This window comes from Gekko japonicus, unplaced genomic scaffold (assembly GCF_001447785.1).
Source record: "Gekko japonicus isolate JY-2015 unplaced genomic scaffold, Gekko_japonicus_V1.1 scaffold318, whole genome shotgun sequence".
Taxonomy (NCBI): domain Eukaryota; kingdom Metazoa; phylum Chordata; class Lepidosauria; order Squamata; family Gekkonidae; genus Gekko; species Gekko japonicus.
Window position 1 is genome coordinate 1021615 of NW_015167541.1, and position 20872 is coordinate 1042486.

General features: G+C 42.0%; 2 protein-coding genes across 2 annotated transcripts in view; one reads left to right on the plus strand and one right to left on the minus strand.

Moving 5' to 3' along the window:
* Positions 1–6577, minus strand: part of PTCD2 (pentatricopeptide repeat domain 2) — a 17032-nt gene extending 10455 nt beyond the window's left edge. Inside the window, exons 1-2 of the mRNA XM_015413591.1 lie at positions 6433–6577; positions 3622–3714 (exon numbers count right to left, since the gene is read on the minus strand). Of these exons, the coding sequence (XP_015269077.1) occupies positions 3622–3714; positions 6433–6547 (208 nt within the window). The 5' untranslated portion in view covers positions 6548–6577. The remainder of the gene's footprint in view (positions 1–3621; positions 3715–6432) is intronic.
* Positions 6578–6711: 134 nt separating this feature from the next.
* Positions 6712–20872, plus strand: part of MRPS27 (mitochondrial ribosomal protein S27) — a 79618-nt gene continuing 65457 nt past the window's right edge. Inside the window, exons 1-2 of the mRNA XM_015413592.1 lie at positions 6712–6785; positions 9372–9449. Of these exons, the coding sequence (XP_015269078.1) occupies positions 6716–6785; positions 9372–9449 (148 nt within the window). The 5' untranslated portion in view covers positions 6712–6715. The remainder of the gene's footprint in view (positions 6786–9371; positions 9450–20872) is intronic.

Genomic DNA, 20872 nt, shown 5'->3' on the forward strand with positions numbered 1-20872 from the left:
GGAATACAAATATTAAGACTCTAAAAGACATCCCATTTGAAATCCGTCAAAAGAGGAAAAGCTACAAAGAATTAATCTCATTTCTTCAGACAAACGGAATACAATATTGCTGGGCAATCTTTGAAGGTGTCATCTTTAAAATTAATGATAAAAGAGAGAAGATTGACTCCATCTTTAAAGCAAAGAGATTTTTGAGATGACAGCTGGGGCCAGAAGCAGAACTAAAAGATGAAGAAACAAAATCGAGTGACTCTGCTACCTCTGGAACGGGGGAGGACTCTGGGGAGGAAGCAGGTGCGGGAGCAAGCAAAATGGTGTATGATTTCAGAGAAAGAAGACAGAAGTAAGGGCAGAAGGACTCTGAAAATAGCCCTATGAAAATAAGAAAATGCTCAAGAAGTGTTCTCAAAATATTAAAATTATTAACATTGAAGCAGTAGTTAAAATAACTCACAAGTATATTGTTATACTAACACGTATTTACTAACATGTAGTTTAACACGGAAATGATCTCCTACTCTTGGGTTTTTAGTTAGTGTGGGTATCTTTTCTTTATTCCTAGTTGTAGTCCCCCTTCCTTTATTTTCTGTTGTAGTTATGTAGTCTATTGAAAAACCAATAAAATTACCCTCTTGGGGGGGTTCAAAAAAAAAAAAAAGCACACAATTGGTACCAAGCGGCATACTTTTGGTTTAAGTTAAAACTTGAACCTTCTTGGATTAGCTCCTTTAATTCTCTTAGGCCCCGGTCACATGTGAGGATTTGGGCCGGGAGAGGGACGGATCGGATGCACGGCAAATGGGCGCGATTCCACGGCAACATGTGGGAAGCATTGCCTGCCCGTCACCGATCCGTCCCTCCCGCCCCAAACCCCGCACCGAAAAAGAACCACCTACCTGGGTGGTTCATCCGGAAAGGCCGCGGCAAGTGCGGCCGTGGGATCGCCGGCGCGTCCTTGCACCGGCGCATCCCTGGCTCCTGGCTGAACTGCGCATGTGTGAGCGTGTGCAGTTCGGCAGCTTCCCTCTCCCACCGTCGCTTTCTCCCCGGCATCTGATCGTGCCAGGGAGCAACAGCGCCGCGGCTCAGGGGATCCGTGGGATCCCGCCGCGGCGTCTCTAGTTTGGTGCGGCTCAGATTAGCCGCACTTCTGCTGTCATTTTTCCTGCCGTGTGGCAGGGACCTTAGATAACTTTCGTTCAGGCTTGGCAAAAAGCTGTTGAGAAGAAATTACATTCTTATGGGCTTACTCCTCTAGCTCTATGCCATTTTAGGTTCCTGGGAGCTAAAGAAACCATCAAACAAAGAATATGGGATATAGTTTATCAAGCTGATAGAGCCTGGGTCCATTCTTATCCAGCTTCAGGGAATCACAGTCAAAATTTTGTTCCAGCAAATTACCTCTACATCTTAGAATTTCCTAAATATTGCAGAGCATTTGCTTTGGCTGTTTCAACATTTTACCTTGAGCTCTGCTGCACTTATTCCTACCATTTGTGCTTTGGCCAACTGAACACCATGGAAACAGCTGAACAGGCATTACTTCACTGTTCACTTTATGAGGCCATTTGTTCCCTGTTACCCCTATTTTATATAAGCTTCCAGGCAGATCTAATAAATTTCATATATCCACCTTTCTTGCAGATCGCCTTATGAAATCACTCTTAAGGTGGCCAAATTCTGCGGTATGTCTCAGCTGATAAGGAACCTGATTCTTCAATTCTTTTATTAACTGCTTTGTATAATTAATTTTTTTTTAGTTATCTGGTCCATTTTTTAGTTATCTGGTCCATGGGGTCGCGAAGAGTCGGACTCGACTGTGCGACTGAACAACAACAATAACTACAATTAGCACTTAACTAAGTTAAGGATTTTTAAATTGTTTTTATATGTTTTGTTTGTGTTTAGCTTGAGCCCTTACATTGGCTGATCTTTGAGCACACTAAATGATACTTGTCAGGGCCACAGGAACAGCACTTTGGGCAGGCATCCCAGTGGTTAGCTAATTGCAGTTTGACTGTTAGAGAGGGAGTTTGATGTTTGGTGAAACTCCCTGTGCTCTGCATAACTGACCAGCATTTAATGCAAACCCCTCATGCCCATCTCTGTGAACATCTGGGAACAAGAGGGAAGCACCTGCTCCACCTTGAATGTTCAAGGCAGTTAAATCCACAGTAGGATGAGAACAACCTCCTGGTTAAATCCACGGTAGAATGAAAACAAGCTCCCTCATTTCATCTGCTTTTCCATGGGAAACAGTCAAGTTTCTTGCTTAGTCGTGCGCAAATTATGTGGTACGTTTTGTTCTTCCCTTCCGCATGAAAGTATGGAAAAAGAGCTTCTCAAAGGGATGATATTATCACAGAAGAGGTTACAGCACTTATCATTGCTTTGTAGGTACTAATGGTTCATCACTGTGGTGAATGATTGCCATGTGGCTGTGTGGGTGCAGAAGAGGGGCTAACCCAGTATGCTCAGTATAATCCGCTCCGACTACAGTGACTGTGCTGAGGTAGGAAAATGTTCAAAGTTCTCAAATATTATAGTAGCTATATACATGGATTTAAAAAGAAAAATCTCCCCAAGCAGGTTGGGGACTTTTGACATGGGCTCTACTGCGAAGTATCTGTCAAGTTTAACAGCCCCACATCATCGCAGAGCATACATGCTTGCACGCTTTAATGTTCTGCCATCAGAGGTGCTTTTAGGGAGGTACCGCCAGATACCATATGTAGACAGACTTTGTCCTTGCTCTCTAAAAGATACAGAATCCACTACACACACCATACTTCATTGCCCCCTTCGATCTCGTTTTATTACTCCATTTCTAGAGGGTAAGAGCTGGCACTCTGATGACTCAATTGTTCACTTTCTTCTGTTCAATTCTAATTGCGAAATAATGGAGGCTGTTGAAAATTTTTTATATTATGCAATCAGAAGACGAGGCTTGAATAGCCAAGTGTGACTGATGCATCTTAGTATTTTCCCATATTTCCATGATGTTTTGTGCTTTCATGCTAATAAAGGTTTTGTGTGTGTGTGTGTGTGTGTGTAAAAAGAAAAAGGGGACGGCAAAGGATGAGATGGTTAAACAGTGTTATCGATGCAACAAACATGAAATTAAGCAAACTCCGGAGCACAACAAAAGACGGGAGGACCTGGCGTGATGTTGTCCATGGGGTCGTGAAGAGTCGGACTCAACTGTGTGACTGAACAACAACAACATGGATTTAAGCCACCCCTCAAGCAAGCTTTTTGCAGGTTGAATAGAATGCCACTTCAACACTCAGGAAATACCAATATATAATAATAAGATATCAGTTTTTCTACCAAAACTCATTTTCTTCCTCTGACCTATTCAGGTAGGCACAACCAGGAAGCCAGATATCAGAAGCAGTAAACTAGGGCTCAATAAACAGTAAAATTCTCTTGCCAAGGGGAAAGGCAAGGAGCCCTTACTTATATGCTCTAGAATTAAATAACCAATCCTTTACAATAATTCTCTTTTTAAAAAAAAGTTAACACTTCCAAATTGTACCAAGTGGGCATCACAACTAGAACAGCAGATTTTATAAAACTAATTTGTGAACAGTTGATGGGGAGGAAGCATGAAGCAAATACCTTTCTCGCCATAGTGTCGATATCCAATTGCCAGCTTCTGCTGCTGAAATTCATGTAACCTCAGAATGTTTTCTGTTAACAAATAACGTTTTGCTGGAATATAGAACAATATAAAGGAGATATTCAGAACACTTCATATATTTACATTTTGAACCTTAGACTTCATTTAAATGTAACTCTGAATCAAGAAATCTGAAGTTGCAATGACCAAAATTATAACTATCTACATTTCTAGTTACTAAAATAAGAGTGTACTGTGAGGATTCCTATCACTTGTGTAGACAATGCAGTTTCTAGAGCAACATGTTGTCAAACATTCTTTTGTAATACATTGATAAGCTTACAATGAAATCTTCTTGCTCACTCTAAGACTTTTGTAGCTGCCTTAAGGCCTTGGTCAACACGTAATTTTATCAGGGGACCTGAAAGAAATGGTAGGACAAGAGCCCGACCTCCCTAGCAAGTACCAAGGTCACAGCTGTAGCTCTCTTCAGAATTCTCTTTCACTCCTGGTAATAAACAGCACTTCTCAAGAGGCCAGACTTGGAATAGGGACCACCAGTTTCCGATCCTTACTTCAGAGCAGGGGTGCCCAATGTGGGGCTCATGGATGCCATGGCAACCAATGACACATTTCCTGGTACCCACCACATGTTTTTAGAAAGTGGGGAGGGGGGCAGGTGGCACTTTCTGATTGACCAGTGGAGATTTGATTGGCTGCACAGATTTTTTTTCAAAAAACTTTGCTTTGGCAGCAGTTGTCTCCACGGTACAAGGATCTTCATTGCATGAAGAACAATTGGTTTATACCCCCCCCCCCCTTCACTAGCTAAGTCTCAGGGTGGCTTACAATTACTTTCCCTTCCTCTCCCTGCAACAGACACCCTGTGAGGTAGGTGGGGCTGAGAGAGTTCTGAGAGAACTGCTCTTGAGAGAACTGTGACTGACCCAAGGTCACCCGGCTGGCTGCATGTGGAGGAGTGGGGAATCAAACTTGGTTCTCCAGATTAGAGTCCACCACTCTTAACCACTACACTGAAGGTAAACTGTGGCCACTATTTTCTGGCTGGCTCTACCTCCTGCGGTAGCCACTTTGTGGCTGCACCCACCACACTGTGTCAGAATTCCAAAGGCAACCTTGGGCTCAAGGAATTTGGAGACCTCTGCCTTAGAGTCACAACAAAGGTCCTTTTCATTTGTGCATGCACCAGTTTTGTTTTGGATCTCCATGAGACTGTGCTAGTTAAAGCAGATAAAAGGCTGCATGAGGCCTATGCTCAATCCCTTAGTCTCACCTAATGCATTTCTATAATTTCCCCTTCCATTATTCACAAATACCTATTCACACTGATATGATGCAGGCTTGCATAGTAATGTAAAACATCTACTAATAACCCTGCCATTGCTGGACCTTTCAGTTTCAGTTTATTTACAAACACGGACACACAACATTTATTTCACCTTCCTTTCTGCTTAGGGAACATATACCTACTTCTTTAAGCAACAGCTTCAAAGAAGCCTCTGGCATGGCCATGCCAGTGTATACTTGAAGGCTAACAAAAATTATTTCAGCTTGTATGAGTGAGTCAAACCTCAAATGCAGGAGGTGTTCCGGGCAGTCCAAAGTTCTGACCTTCTGTGCTCTTATTGCTTTCTGTTCCTCATGGGTTACTTACCTCTTGCAATAATAGCTATGAAGCAATTATCTTTTGCTTCTACAGACTAACATTGGTATGCATCTGGAATTATACTCAGAAGTAAGTTCTACTTTATTCTATGGCTTATGTTTAGGTAAGAATTCATATTCATTCATTCATTCAACTTTTATCCCGCCCTTCTGCCGAAGCAGCTCAGGGCGGCTCACATTATTAGGACCTTACATGTTTCCTGAGGAAAGGTATCCTTAAATACATCATTGTCACTATTTTTTTCATGGAGAAGTGATGGATTTGAACATTACCAACAGGATAAATGGCTCAAATGGGCCGCAAACCACTTTCTCCCAGAATCAGCCATCAGAGGGGCTGACTAAAGGTGAGGGAGACTTAGGATCAAATCCCAACATGTCATGAAGTAAACGGGACGAGGATAAAATGGAGGAGGGGGTTAAAAAGTAATACATTTAAAGTAAACATCTGGTTTTTCCTGTATAACACCAACCTGTATTCCCCCCCCCCGTGATAAAATGAAAAGTAATTTTAAAAAGACTTGCGCTTAGATTTTAACAAGGCGACCCCCAGTGATTTTAAAAACACAACTTTTAGGAAACCCGTTGATACCTTCTGAATGAAAATCATACACTCTGCAGGGTTGTGGCTCTGAAAATGCCTGCAGGCAGCTGTATTTATTTCACTTACACTTTTAAGTGCTAGGTATGTCATGTTAGCCCTGATTTGGATAACCCGATCCCCCGATCCCGTCAGATCTTGGCTGCTAAGCAAGGTTGGCCTTTGTCACTATTTATTTTGCATTTGTCCTTTTAATTTTCTCGTTGCTGCTCGATTAAAACGCTCCGTGGGAACCAAAGCAAAAAGAATCTATGCAGAAGTTGCTACCAAATGTTAGTATCAGCGAGATCAGGAACGAACTTAGCAGGAACAGAGCCCTATGAGAACAGCACCCCCCCCCTTCGGGACCACAAGCCCCAGGATGCGTCACTTCGCTCAGCCTAAACCACGGCTATCAGGACGCAGCAATGTATGATGGGACATGCAGTTCTCCGCTAGAACGTCCCCAGCACAGGCCAGGACAAACGTTGCTTCTTTTCTCTCCCTCCCTCCCTCCCGCGGCCCTCCCGCCACCCTTCGGTACCTCCTTGCGGGCATTTCCAACAACTAGAAGCGAGAGCGAATTTCCTAAATAACAGAGCTCGTTTGATCGCCTCCCGCAGGATTCGATTGGAACCTTCAACAACGGCTGTAGCCATTCTCGCTCTGGAATGTACCAAGAGAGGACAGAGGGGGGACGCTCACACTGTGTCCTTGCCCCGCCTTCATTTGTGCGTTAAGATTTACTGGAGGGAAGGAGGAGCTTGTGGTGGCAGAGATTCTGCATTCCTCCCCCGACCCGGGTCAAAGGGTTGGTACGGGCCAAAATGGCGGCACACATGTTCAAACGTGGGTTCGTATGGAGCAGGACTGGGATGAAAGTCTGGGCTGCGGCAGGTGGGTGGACATGATATTTTCAGGTGGTCTCGCAGTCGCTTACGAACGCCAGTCAGGGTAGTCTGTCAATTGGATTATCCTTGACCAGGAATGGCTGTCCTACCTCTAGTTGCTCTTCTGTGGTACGCAGCCTTACTGGACCAAACCAAACATTCATGTAGTGCCTGTTTCCCACAGTGGCTAACTACATGCTCCCAGAATGGAGAATGCCTACAAGTAAAGCACAGAGGCCAGAGGTTCTACCCGTTATTATCTCTAGGCTAGGGTTGCCGTCTCTGGTTTGGGGAATACCTGGAGATTTGGTGGGTAGAGCCTGCGGAGGGGAGAGACTTCAGGGTACAATGCCATAGTGGCCATTCTCCAGGGGAACTGGTCTCTGTAGTCGGGAGATCAATTGTAATACCAGGAGATATCGAAGCCTCACCTGGAGGATAGCAACCCCCAGCAGCTGGTGTTCACAGGTATACTCCCTGTCAGTGTGAATGGTGTATTTAGCCTTACTTGTTAGTAGCTGCAGTTGGTGCCATGGCTTTACCAAATCTCCCTTTAAAACCATTTAATTTACTGACTCATCTTGTGGAAATGAGTTCTGCAAGTCATTTATTGAGCATCGAAGTACTATTTTGCTTGTCCTGAATCTACTGCCCTTAAACGTCATTGGATGTTCATAGAATTTTGGGTAGAGATAAGTTTTCTTTATTTGCTTTTGGTACACCATTTATAGGGTGGTGGTTTTTAAATATAAATTTCTATCATGTCTCTGTTTTATTAATTTGAAAAGCAGCACACTGTTTAGCCTTTCCTATGGAGAGGATAGGGAAGATTCCGGCTATGAACACTAGATCATGGGAGTAAGATGCCTTGAAAACTCAGCTGAGCCTTTCACAAACTTGAGCTGCCCACCTGACTGGTTTTCATTGAGTGTAGGACTTTCCTGAACTTCAGTCTGGGAATGTTCCATATTACATTACTTGAGTATTACACCAATTCTGTGTATGTGTACTCTGAAGCACAGCCCACTGTATTCAGTGGGGCTTATTCTCAAGTAAGCAAGCATAGAATTGCAGCTTCAGAATTTTAAATAAAATACCGGTCATGTTCAATGTTCCCTCTAAGCTGTGGAGTCTTGTGAGCAAAAATTCTACTTTGTGAGCTACTGGCATTAAAGTTGTGAGCAAGCAATTTGGCTACTGTATAAATTAGTTTGCTCTGGAGCCATCCTTCCTGAGCTAAGACAAAAATGTGTGAGCTGGAGGCTAAAAAACTGTGAGCTAGCTCACATTCTCAGCTTAGAGGAAACACTGGTCATGTTGCTTTTGCCATTTGTATCCACTTTTTGTGCTAACTACCGCATCATTTTTTCAGATGTCTGGCTAACAGTGAAACTCTGAGGGTAACAGTTTTTCATAGAATTTCCCCATCATCCCTTAAGCCTAATGTAAATAGCAAAACATCCATGGTTTTTGTTTTTGATTTCAACATCTGAGTCTTGTCTTAAACAAAATATATTCCTTGCAACTGAATGGAGCAGTAGAAAATATGTTGTAGAATCTTGTAGAATCTGCCAGCAGTATGCTAATCTTAAAGGGCTAGATAGGTCCTAGAAGGATAAAGTTAAAATTCCACCTATCTCTGCAGAAAGAATTATTTGTTCCCTCCATGTAAGGGAGGGATTGTTTAATGTATGCATTTCTTTCTTGTTAACAGTTTATATATCTTTCTCAGGGTTCTGATTTTGGTCACTTTTCCCCAGGGCTTGCAGCGCAATCCTGAGCAGAGTTTAATGGCCTTACAAATGTATAACTCTGCTTAGGTCTGCACTGTTAAATGCAGTACTCAGAGTTGGGTGGGATGCTATCCAGCTTCCTTTCAGGCGGCCCTAAAACCATTCTGAGATGGAGCAGGATCACTCCAGTATTGGCTTATAGTAGTGTTGTTTTTGACATAATTTATAGCAACTCTGTTGTTTGTAATGCTTGGTAACTTGACTGTAATGATTTCAAAATGTGAAGGCCTAATTCAAATAAGTCATTTCTGGAGCAGCTTAGAGAATAACATTTATGTACTCCTGATGATTAAAAATAAAATCACAATATTCTGTGAATTATGAGCTCAGTGAAAGTTTTATGCAAGTCTGATTTATAGTGGTGGTAAGATTCAGGTGGGTGGCCATGTTGGTCTGAAGCAGCAGAACAAAGTTTGAGTCCAGTGGCACCTTTAAGACAAACAAACTTTTATTCGAGGTATAAGCTTTTGTGTGCAAGCACACTTTGTATCTGCAGAAATGTGCATGCACACAAAAGCTTATACCTTGAATAAAAGTTTGTTGGTCTTAAAGGTGCCACTGGACTCAGACTTTGTTACAGTGGTGATAGTAAGACCTCTCTGAAGCTAAAAGTTCTGTTTGGAATTCTAAGGGATGATGACGTTTAATGTTTTCTGGTAGGATGGTGGCTATGCTGGCTATTTATTGCACTTAAGTTAGAGAATGGACTGTATAAAAAGGAAGATGGCTAATAAAAAGTACATTTCGATAAATTGAAACCTGTCTAAATGACCTTTTGATCTTGTCTTCTTTTTTATTAGGCAAAAGATCTATTCTGTCAGCTGCTTATGTGGACAGTTCAAAATGGGAAGAGAGAGAAAAAGATAAGCAGAATCTGGGTAAGGAAATGTTTTGTCTATTTTGGACTGCAGAGTTTAAAAAAAACCTATGGGCTGTGGTCTAAGCTTGTGTTTGTTAGTATCCTGTATCAGCAGGGTCCCTCATTTTCTTGTGTTAGGGTATTTGACAAAGGAGTGTGGACAAAAGTAGCACTTGGGGCACACAATGAACTTAATGGGTGATAGATTCAAGGCAAGACAGAAAAAAGAAATACTCCTTTACTCAACAAATAATTAAATTGTGGAAATCAGCCCCAGTGGATGTAGTGATAGCTTTAAAAGGGAGCTAGGTTCGTATACGATAGGTCCATCAATGACTTCTAGCCATACTCAGTAAAGGGAACCTTTGTGACAGGCCATTTCTATCAACTGAGGGGACCTGCACAGCCTCTTATGATTCTGGGGGACTCAGGTTTATTTTAAACTATAAACCTTCCCCTCAGTTACCAGGTGTTCTAAAGGTAGCAAGTGTATAGGTTTTGGGTTCGCTGCTATGAGGTAAGTTTGGGGGAACGCAAGTAGAATATGGAGGAAGGGATGGGCACAAACCAGCTCATGAGCCAGAATTCTGCATGAACTTGGGCCAGTTCGGAGCCCCTGAACCAATGTTAAGACACCTTCCCCAGACATTTACTGGATTTTGGCTGTTTGGGCCATTTAAATGTAACAGCTGAAAGGCACAGGTCTGCAGCTGACCTTTTAAATTGAAAGGGCTGAGAGCAGGGGGAAGTGAAATGAGCTAGTGAAATGGCTGCCACTGCCAGCTATTTCAACCTGACAGGCGAATCTGCCCTGCTGTTAGGTTGAAATGGCAAGGAGATAAAGAAGTTACACAATATATAACTTTGTGTAGATTGGAAGCCATCTGACACATATCAATAGATATAAGTTGTTGAGGCCAAGTTGCAGAAGCATTTGAGTATGGCAGGAATGTCCAAGTTCACAGAAGTGAAGATATGATTCAAAGGTGGGTGTGTTGGTTGCGGCCCAAAAGGTATCTCTCCCTTATTATAAAAGAGTAGTGGGTGCCAACGTTCTAAAATGCACACCTTTAGTGTATGGACGCTTGAACTGTCAGTCAGAAGACGCTGGCTGGGTTGACTGGCTGCTTTGTGCAGTCCCGCCCAGCGTTTCAAGGTCTTTTGCATATGGAAGCTGATTGGACTTCACTCCATTCCACACTTTTTCAGGTAGCACAGATCAGTCCCTCTGGAGAAAACAGTGGACTCTGTCATTATACCCTGCTGAGGTCGCCACAGCAAACTGACACTGTGCCCCTGTAAGCCGCCCTGAGCCCGCTTGTGGGGAGGGCGGGGTAAAAATGCCTAAATAAATAAATAAATAAATACTGTTTGCCCAAAGCCAGAGCACTCTCCCAGAGCCTCTTTCTAGCTCTCGTTGTATTTATTTCCACAACGGGCCTTATTTCTAGTTGATATATATGACAGCTAGATTTGAGTCCAGCAGAAGTATAAGCTTCCTAGAGTCAATGCTCCCTTTGTCAGTAATCTTTGAAGAAACTTGTAATCACTATTTTAAATAGACTTTAAGATAAAAAGCAGTATAAAAAAGTATAAATACTAACAGTATTTATATTTTTAAGAAGACATTTATATTTTTAAGAAGACAAGTGGGGACCAGCAAGAAACTTGCCGGAGCGGCTATCCCATTCCCCCGACCTCTGCTTCTTCCCCTCTCCCTCACTTCTCTCACACTCTGCTGATTCACTTTGTTACTTACTTCATTGTTGAGTTGCATACTTAACACTCCCCATCTCATCACTCTTTCTCTCTCTTTCTGCCTCCCACCCTATCACTCTCTCTTTCTGCCCCTATCACTCTCCCGGTCTCCCACCTATTCCCCCCCACCCCCACAGCAGCAGTGGCAGCAGCCACTTTCCAGGAATCACAACAATACAGAGATCAGTTCTTCTTAGGGTTGCCAGGTCCATATTGGGAAATTCTTGGAGATTTGGGGGTAGAGCCTTGGGAGGATGAGGTTTGAGCTTGGAAGTGACCTCAGCAGGGTATAATACCATAAACACCACCCTTCAAAGGAGCCATTTTATCTGGGGAAACTGATCTCTGTCATCTGGAGATCTGTTGTAATTCCAGGAGATCTCCAGCCCTCACATGGAAGTTGGCATCATTAGTTCCACTAGAGGAAATGACTGCTTTGGAGAGTGGAGTCTATGGTATTAGATCTGTCTGAAGTCCCTCCCCGCCTCAATCCCCCCCATCCCCAGTCTCCACCCATCAAATATCCAGGAATTTCTCAACCTGGAATTGGCATCCCTATCTCCTTCCCACCCAACAGTCAACCTACCTTTATTGGCCACTCTGTCTTCAGCTTTCCGCTTCCTTTTCCCCTGCAGCTTCTCCTGAGGAAAACTATGGTCTTTCTCCATAGTGGGGAGGGTTTGGTGTGTTTTTTTAAACTTTTTTGATTTTTCTGCAGACCCATGGAGTCCCCTGAGTTTGTTCAAAAACCTGTAGGTGGACAGTATGCTCTCTATCTACAGAAATAAGTATCCGCACATAGGGGACTGTTGTGAATTAGATATATAGATAACCTTGAATAGTATTTGAAGTTATAAGATATTTAGTTAGTCAAGCATGTGCGCCCTTATCAAGTGGGACAGTTAGCTATTGTTAGGAGATGATAAACTCCTATAAATAGGGAAGTTAAATTGAGAGCTTTCTTCTCAGAAGGGGCTCCTTACCTGTGAGCTGCTTATCTTTGGGGTAAGAAACTTGTATAGACTCATATAGCTGCTTTCCTTAATTATCTATGTAACATTGGTGGATGGTATAATTTTCTATTGATTTAGTCAACGTTAAGAATGCAATGTTGTTGTTCAGTCGCACAGTCAAGTCCAACTCTTCGCAACCCCATGGACCACATCACGCCAGACCCTCCTGTCGTCCGTCATGCTCCAGAGTTTGCTTAATTTCATGTTCGTTGCATCGATAACACTGTCTAACCATCTCTTTCTTTGCCGTCCCCTTCTTCTTTGACTTTCAATCTTTCCCAGCATCAGGGTCTTTTCCAGTGAGTGCTCCCTTCTCATTAATTGGCCAAAGTAAATACTTTGCTTCAGCTGAATACTTCAGCTTCAGCATCTGGCCTTCCAGGGAACAGTCAGGGTTGATTTCTTTTAGGATTGACTGATTTGATTTCCTTGCAGTCCAAGGGACTCTCAAGAATCTTCTCCAGCATCATAATTTGAAAGCATCTATTCTTCGGCGCTCAGCCTTCCTCATGGTCCAACTCTCGCAGCCATAGAGTACTATTGGGGATACCATTGCTATACTACTAGAGAATCTCTGGTTCCATTTTAAACTTCTATTAAAGCATAACTATTGCATTCTTTTGTGAAAACCCCATGGACAGTAACAAAAGAATGCAATAGTTATGTTTTAATAGAAGTTAAAAATGGAATCAGAGATTCTCTAGTAGTATTACTTGTGTACAGTACTGATAATGAAACAAATATTTTTGAGGTGTACTTCTCTTCAGGAACTATATGATCTTATGCAGGAAAGCTAACTAGATGCCTAAATGCTTCTTAAGTGCATGCCTATGTCTGAATCAGGCCTGAGAGTCATCCAGAACAGCTTAGTGATTGAATAATAATTTAAACCTGGGTGTCTCCAGTTCTGGTTTGGCATTTTAACTGCTGCACCCACTGTATCGTAACTGTTCTCTGAGCTGAATAAAAAGTACAGAGCTATCAATTTGCACATGGTTCCCCTGAGAAATGTATTATTTGAACACAAGATGGCACTGCTGTTTTGTGGACGCTGATAAATCACAGTAAAGGAGTTCAGTATTTACAATAATAGTCATATGAAGAAGCTTCACGATCACACATGACGGATTATTTCCATATCGGAGAAAAAAGCATTGATTATGTCATATATGAATATGATGTGATGATCCATTTTACATATGTGTGGGAAAAATTCACCCTCATTATGGACTAGTTTCCCCTTAGACCTGTTTAAACATCCTTTAGATTGTTGTTATAGTAGTTAAAGCTTGGATTTATGCCACTCTTCTAAAGAACACAGAAAGCAATAGTGATTCTGTAACACTTTTGTGATTACGTGGCAGATTTCTCAATTTGAAAAAGGCAAGGGTTGATATAGGATTGTTCTAGTGCTCTGTGCTTCACCAAGGAGATGGAGTGGTTAGAATCTGTTTGTTTACCTTGCTTTAATGACCCCAACTGTGCACTCAGAAGAACGTTTAACTAGCCCAGCATAATACCTCTTAAGGTTTTCTGTAGATAATCAATAAAAGCAGCATACATTTTTTTTATTCCAGATTAATCAGAAAATTGACACAGATAATCATTTATCCAATATTTTATTCCTCCTGATTTTCTTTTATAACACTGATACCTTTAAGAGACTGTCAGCAAACTTTCCTTTATACTGGTATGCTGTGGGTTTATCCATCGGGAGCTGAACCAAGTCCACTGGTACAAAAAGGATTTCAGGCAGCTCTTCTACAATAGCCCTTTATTGATTGGGGCTGACCTGAGCAAGATTTGAGCCAGCAATTTGGGGGAGTTGAAAACACTTTCTCTCTCATTACTGGTCTCCCGAGTCACCTATTTGTAGGGAACAGGGATTTTAATTTCCATGGACAGTTTTAAAGCACACTACATCAATAGGCAATCCTAGATCTCATTATCTAAGAAGGTAATGTTTTATAGCTAGGTGGATTCTTAGAATTATTTAGGATTTTCTTGGCTCGATTGATTATATTTCCATGCTGGTTTTCTTAATTTGGGTTTTGTGGAGTGTCACAGTAAATAACGCTTTCTAGTGTTACAGAGGGTACATGCTATAGATATCTGTTTATATGAGGCAAAGATTGACCAGTTTCTCCAGAGCAATTCAACTGACATTCGAAGGGCTGCTTTAGCAGTTCCCATTTGTCAACAAATAAAGGATTTTTTTGCATATGTTGTCATCTCTTTAATTATGCAATGTAAAACTGAAAATGTCACTATACCAAGAACCAGATCAACAATCCTACAACAGTAGAAAAGAGTAAGAGTCCAGTAGCACCTTAAAAACTAACAAAATTTGTGGTAGGTCTACTGTACTCTTTTTTTCTACTGCGACAGACATGCTAACATGGCTACCCATCTTAATCCTCCAACAGTGGTACAAGAATAAGCCCTGTTGAACATACTGGAATTTACTTCCAAGTAAATATCCATTAGGTTTTCCAAGATAAGTAATTCTTTCTGCCAGGTCAGCAGCTTTCCAATTACCGCTTAAACCAGGGTTGGCCAAACTTGCTCAGCGTAAGAGCCACATAGAATAAATGTCAGATGTTTGAGAGCTGCAAAACATAAACAAATATTACATGCATGTTTTAATTTTAAAATGTGCAAATTTGTTTTTATTAACATTAAATGAGACTGCCAAAAATAAAAACAAAAGGGGTAAAAATAGATATTTATGATATTTATTTGTCCAATAATATTTATTTGTCTAAGAGAGAGAAAAAGAGAGAGGTGGAAAGAAAGCATGAAAGAGGTGGAAAGAGAGAGAGAGAGAGAGAGAAACAAAGAAAGCAAATATATGGGAGGGAGAGTGGGAGAAAAAGTATGCCTCCCCTTTGCTTCACCAGCTGCCCTGCTGAGAGCTGCACACTCTGTGTGAAAGAGCCACATGTGGCTCCTGAGCCCCAGTTTGGCCACCCCTGGCTTAAACCATGCAAAGCTATGTTGGTGTTTGCAGGATGGTAAATTTGAGGAATTTCAGAACAAACAATATAATCCGGAAGAGGTATGGTTCCCAAACGGTTTCTGGTCTGTCATTTCAGACAGAACCGATTTAGAACCGGTTCCCTACCGGAATATATTTTTCACACACAAACACTTCTGTCCTGTTTAGGAAATGGGGCTGAAGCGTTTTACCTGTCAACCACTTCCAAGTAGTCTTCAGTTTCCTCTCCCGGTTCCGATGCGCCTTTTCCCCGCTGTTTTTCGCCCGCGTGGGCGATCTCTGGCTTTTTTTTTAACGTTTGCTTTATAGCGCTATAACAGTATAACATAAAAAGGGTAATGTAAAATTCCTCATTGAGAGTGAATGTATCCTACTTCTTGGCAAAGTTGCCTTTTAGTAGCATGCTGTATTTTTTACTTATTTATTATTTCTGTTACTTTGGTGGTGTAGTGGTTAAGTGCGCGGACTCTAATCTGGGAGAACCGGGTTTGATTCCCCACTCATCCACTTGCAGCTGCTGGATGACCTTGGGCAAGCCATAGTTCTGTGAGAGCTGTTCTCTCAAGGACAGTTCTGGAAAGAACTCTCTCAGCCCCACCTACCTCACAGGATTTCTGTTGTGGGGAGGGGAAGGGAAAGGAGGTTGTAAGCAGCTCTGAGACTCCGAGTGAAGGGTGGGGTATAAATCCAATCTCTTCTTCTTCTTCTTCTAAATTGTACATTTTAAAAAATGTTATACAAACACCAAATCCAATAAAATAAATTCCCCATGAAATAAAACAGAATGACTTCCAGAGACAGTATAAAAACCACTTCAAAACACTGGGCAAAATAGAATTTTAGAGAGTTACTGTACTTCTAAAAGAGTCAAGGTTACAATGTGGGATTCCCTTTGAAGGAAGTTCTGTGGGATGAGAGCTACCATCATGAATTATTTGATGAAACTCTTGCCTTCTCTAGTGCTGGCTTCTGCACTAGGACTCCATAACTAGACCTTAAATTTGGGGCGGTGGGTTGATTCATATGAGAAAAGATATTCCCTCAGTTGTACCAGACCAGGCTATTTAGGGCTTTAAAAACAAAACGTGCATTTATTTCCCCCCCAGAAACAAATTAGAAGCTGTCAGATATATTCCCTGGGTGCAGTTTCAAGCAACAAAAAATCACTGCATTCTGGGCCAAGCAATTTATTTAGAGAAGTTGTATGCCACCTCTTTAGAGACCAGATTAAGGACAAAGTAAAAAGAACACAAAATCATAAAAGCAGCAATATATATGAAAAGAAGCCACAAAAAGTATGGATTAAAAAAGTATAGACCTTGGAAGGCAGGCCCAAGTAAAGTGTATTATTGCACGCCCAAATCATTATTTGTGTGTGCAATATATAGCTTTTAGAAAGTGGCATCCCAACCCAAGCTGGTAAAACACACCTCTAGCAAAGCCTGCCAGCTGAGCATTCAAGAGCACAGCCATAAGTAGGAAAGGTCCCCAGGGATGAACTTTTTCGGGAATGTGAACCTATTCAAGACGGACCTGCAACTTTCTGAATTCCATGGTCCCCCATCATGAGCAAATCCAGATTACCTGAGTTGAGTTTCTGTTTAGGTTTAATAATTTAGTCCGTTCCTGGTTCTACACGGACACTTAAGGATCCTTCATCTGGGTCTAATAAGGAGTGTTGTTTAATCCAGGTACTAGTGACCCATCTTGTCAGGATTCCCAGTGACCTCTCCCATCACTTTGCTGTAGATGATAAAGGGTGTGGGAGGTAAAGTGGAATTTTGTTATGTTCTGAAACAAAACAGTCAAGGAATCATATGGAAGACACCCTACATCAGCATGTGACACAGGGTAAGAGGCATTACAAAACAGTGCCTCCATGGGCAAAAATATTAAAGGCTCCTGAGAGATCCAGTGGACTTAACATGGTAACCCTCCCCTGTCTCTCTCCCTAGAACAGTGACCAAAGAAATTGCCGTTCCAAAACTAGGGGATTAGAAAGGAATAAAGAAAATCTGTTGGATTTAGAAAAGGCTGTTTCACTATTAAACAAAGGTTTAAAAATAGCCTCTTTTAGCGTATATTTTATTAATTTAATTTGAATATATATATGCAGCCTCTCCAGACCTATTCAAGGTAGCGCACAATTGAAACAGTAAAATAGAATAAAACAAATAACAATAAAACAACGGGAAGAAATAATATCAATAAGAACAAATAAAAACTTGCCAATAAAATGGCTATTAAAAACAAACCAGGGGAATAGAAGCCTATAAAACAGAGCAGTCTAAGATAACATTGATAAAAGCATCCTCAGGCTAGAAGCTGACCATCTGACTACTAAAAAACATGGAACCCCTTAGTTAAAAGCCTGAGTAGAGAGAAATGTTTTAGCCTGGCACCTAAAGGAGAGGCAGGTAGGTGCCAATCAGGCCTCACGGAGGGAGAGCAGGGTGTGAAAGTTGGTGGGCTGGACAATATGGGATGATATGGTCTTTCAGGTACCCTGGTCCCAAGCTGTGTAGGACCTTATAGGTAAGAACTAGAACTTTGAATTGTACTTGAAAACATGGGCAGCCAACTGCTGGCAGTCACATCACCTACTTCCAGATCCTTTAACTGGAGATGCTGGGGATTTAACCTGGGACCATCTGCATGCCAAGCAGATGCTCTGCCACTGAGCCACAGCCTCTCCCCATGTAGAACCTATTACAGTAATCCAACTGGAATGTAGTCAGCTGCTGGCCCAGTCTCTCTGATGGCTTCCAACACACTCCCCCACCTCCTACACCTAACAGGCGGTTGTCTGTCAGGTGCAGCCCCACCTCCACAGTGGCTTCTAATTCTCCTCCCACTCCCTCTCCTACACTGGACAGGCAGCTGCCTGTCAGGGGTAGGAGAGGTGTTGGGGTGGCTTCCAACACACTCCCCCACCTCCTACAGCTAACAGGTGGTTGTCTGTCAAGTGCAGCCCCACCTCCACAGTGGCTTCTAATACTCCTCCCCCCTCCCCCCTCCTACACTAGACAGGCAGCTGCCTGTCAGGTGTAGGAGAGGAGGTGGGATGGCTTCCAACACACTCCCCCCACCTCCTACACCTAAAAGGCTGTCAGGTGCAGCAGCAATTGTAGGTTGCTTTAAGCCACGAGGGAGCCTGCCCCAGTAGTAACGTATTAGTGATCCTGCCAGCCCTGCCTCCACAGTGGCTTCTAATACTCCTCCCTCCTCCCCATCCTACACTGGACAGGCAGCTGCCTGTCAGGTGTAGGAGAGGAGGTGGGATGCTTACAGCCACCATGGAGGTTTGCTCAGCAGGATTGCCTTAGCACTGCTGCTGTCCCAGCCTCCCCGGTGCCTTTAAATACAATCCCCCACAACACCAGACAGGCCGGTGTCTGTCAGGTGTAGGAGCAGGGCCTTGGTATGAATGTTTATGGGGAGATAGTAAAGGACCTTTCTAGGAGCCATTTCGATGCGTGCCTCCCTCATGAACCTGACTAAATGTGCACCACATCACCACTCCCTCACACCAACTCCCCCCTCACCTCTTATCATCCCCAAGAAAGCTCCTGGCAAACGTCGAGCCAGAAACACCAACGCTTCAAGGAGGTAGCAACTTAGGAATTCAGCAAAGACATTTGCACATAGTACTCCTGCAGTGCACTGAGCTGCACAGGCCAAGTACCAGCAGGACCACCCTGAGGTGCTCAGAAAAACACAGTCTCCATATGAAGAAAACAATCTAGGAACACAAGTAGAGAGTCCATCACTTTCGTGGAAGGTGGCAGGAATTGACTTAACAGACAACTGCTTCTTAAATGTGGCCTGCTCCAGAGTGAGCTCATCAAGCAGCCTGGTGATCCTAGCACCTGAGGGCAGAACCACCAATGTGGTCTAGAGAGAGGTCCTTCAGTAGAGGGGGGGGGAGGACACATGTCTCACTTCATTTTTTACACTACAGTTCTCAGAATTTCTACAACAAATGTCACATTTCAAATTTCACATAATCAGTATTATAACTGGATTTACGGAACTTAAATACCATAGCGAAGCACGGGTATCAGACCAGTATAGTATGTATGTATTATGAAAGGTGCAGAATAAACATTTTTCAAAAGTCCAACATGTCTTACAAAAATCATTTAAAAAGACACAATCAAAACTAAAATGAACATTGAATAGCAATAGCCTGAGCACAACTCAGGACCAACAAAGTAAACTAAATCACTTAGAGAAACCCAGTTGAAACTTAGTTATTTTTGCATGCTTTCCAAAAAGACGAAGGGATGATTTCTTCATCTGCTCTTCAAAACTTCCAGAGGAGGGAAGCAATATGTGGAAAAAGCTGTGCCCTTGCTGCAAATGTGTGGACTTGTGTAGGCTAGGGAACAGTAACCAATCTCCGCTGAGTCTACCTTAGATGGTGCCTAGGTTTGTACCAGGACAGGTCTGTACCAGGACCAGGGCTGTGAAGGTAGGCGCCAGTGACCTGAATTGAGCCTGCAAGCATATAGGCAGCCAATGTAGTTGTTTCAAAATTACTACAATATGTGCGCAGCAGTCAACAATACTTAAATGGTGGCTATTGCCCTTTGAACTCAGTGAAGCCTACATATTAAATAAGATTGGTAGTTTATTGCATTGTCTGTTGTATGTATTATCTTGTTTGTACAGCATTGTCTCCTAAGGTTCAGGAAGCCATTTTTATAAAGAGGTTGGGGGTCATAAATGTTTTATTGCATTCCTAATTATTAGCTTACATTTCTTTTGCCAGAGCCTGTGGTCCCTTCTGTTCAATTCATTGGTGTGCACCTTCCACTTCTTAAAAGAAGCCTTTTTGCTTTTTATAGTTTTCTTCAAATAGTAGCAGCATTAACTTCTTTTTTACTTTCTTCAAATTATTGCAGCTTAACTTCTTTTTCAAATTATCCTAAAACAAACATGATTATTTAGAATAGAAACATGAAAGCTGAATGGAAAATAGTTTTATTCTAATTTATAAATTTTTGAAAAGTATTACTTTTTAACTTCAACAATTTTAAACTTACTTCCAGTTCCAAGTATTTGAAAAAGAAGTTAAGCTGCAATAATTTGAACAAAGTAAAAAAGAAGTTAATGCTGCAGTTAAACTGTATCAAGAGGCTGACACCTTCTAACATAACAGGACTACTCCTGAGGAAGATTGTTGAAATGAGTATAAAACCGGGTGCTCACAGAGGATGGTGGACTTTTTCTTGAATATATTAGAATTTCCTGAGCTATATTGCAAAAGTTTTTATTGCTGTTCATAAGAATTAAATGTTATTGTCAATTTCATCACAGTGTTTCTTTGTGTTGATATATTTCCTGCACTGTGATCCCTTCTTTGGTTTTCTCATTCATTTAGACTCAGCAGTGCCTTTCCTAACCTGGGGAATGCGTTCTGTCTGGGCTTCAGTTTGTGTGGTTTTAAATAGCCAGGTCAGCAGAGTCTAGAGAGGAGATTCACATGAGCTTCAGTGACAAATGGCGTTGAAAATTGTGTATAATTTTTAAAGTGCATAATACAATAGCATGTGTTGTGATCACCTCTAAAAAAAGTCTCGCTTACATATAGAAATTCTACAGCTATATAAAAGAGGCAAAACATGAATAAATTATTCATTTCTTTTCTGAAATTCCAACAGAAGTTGA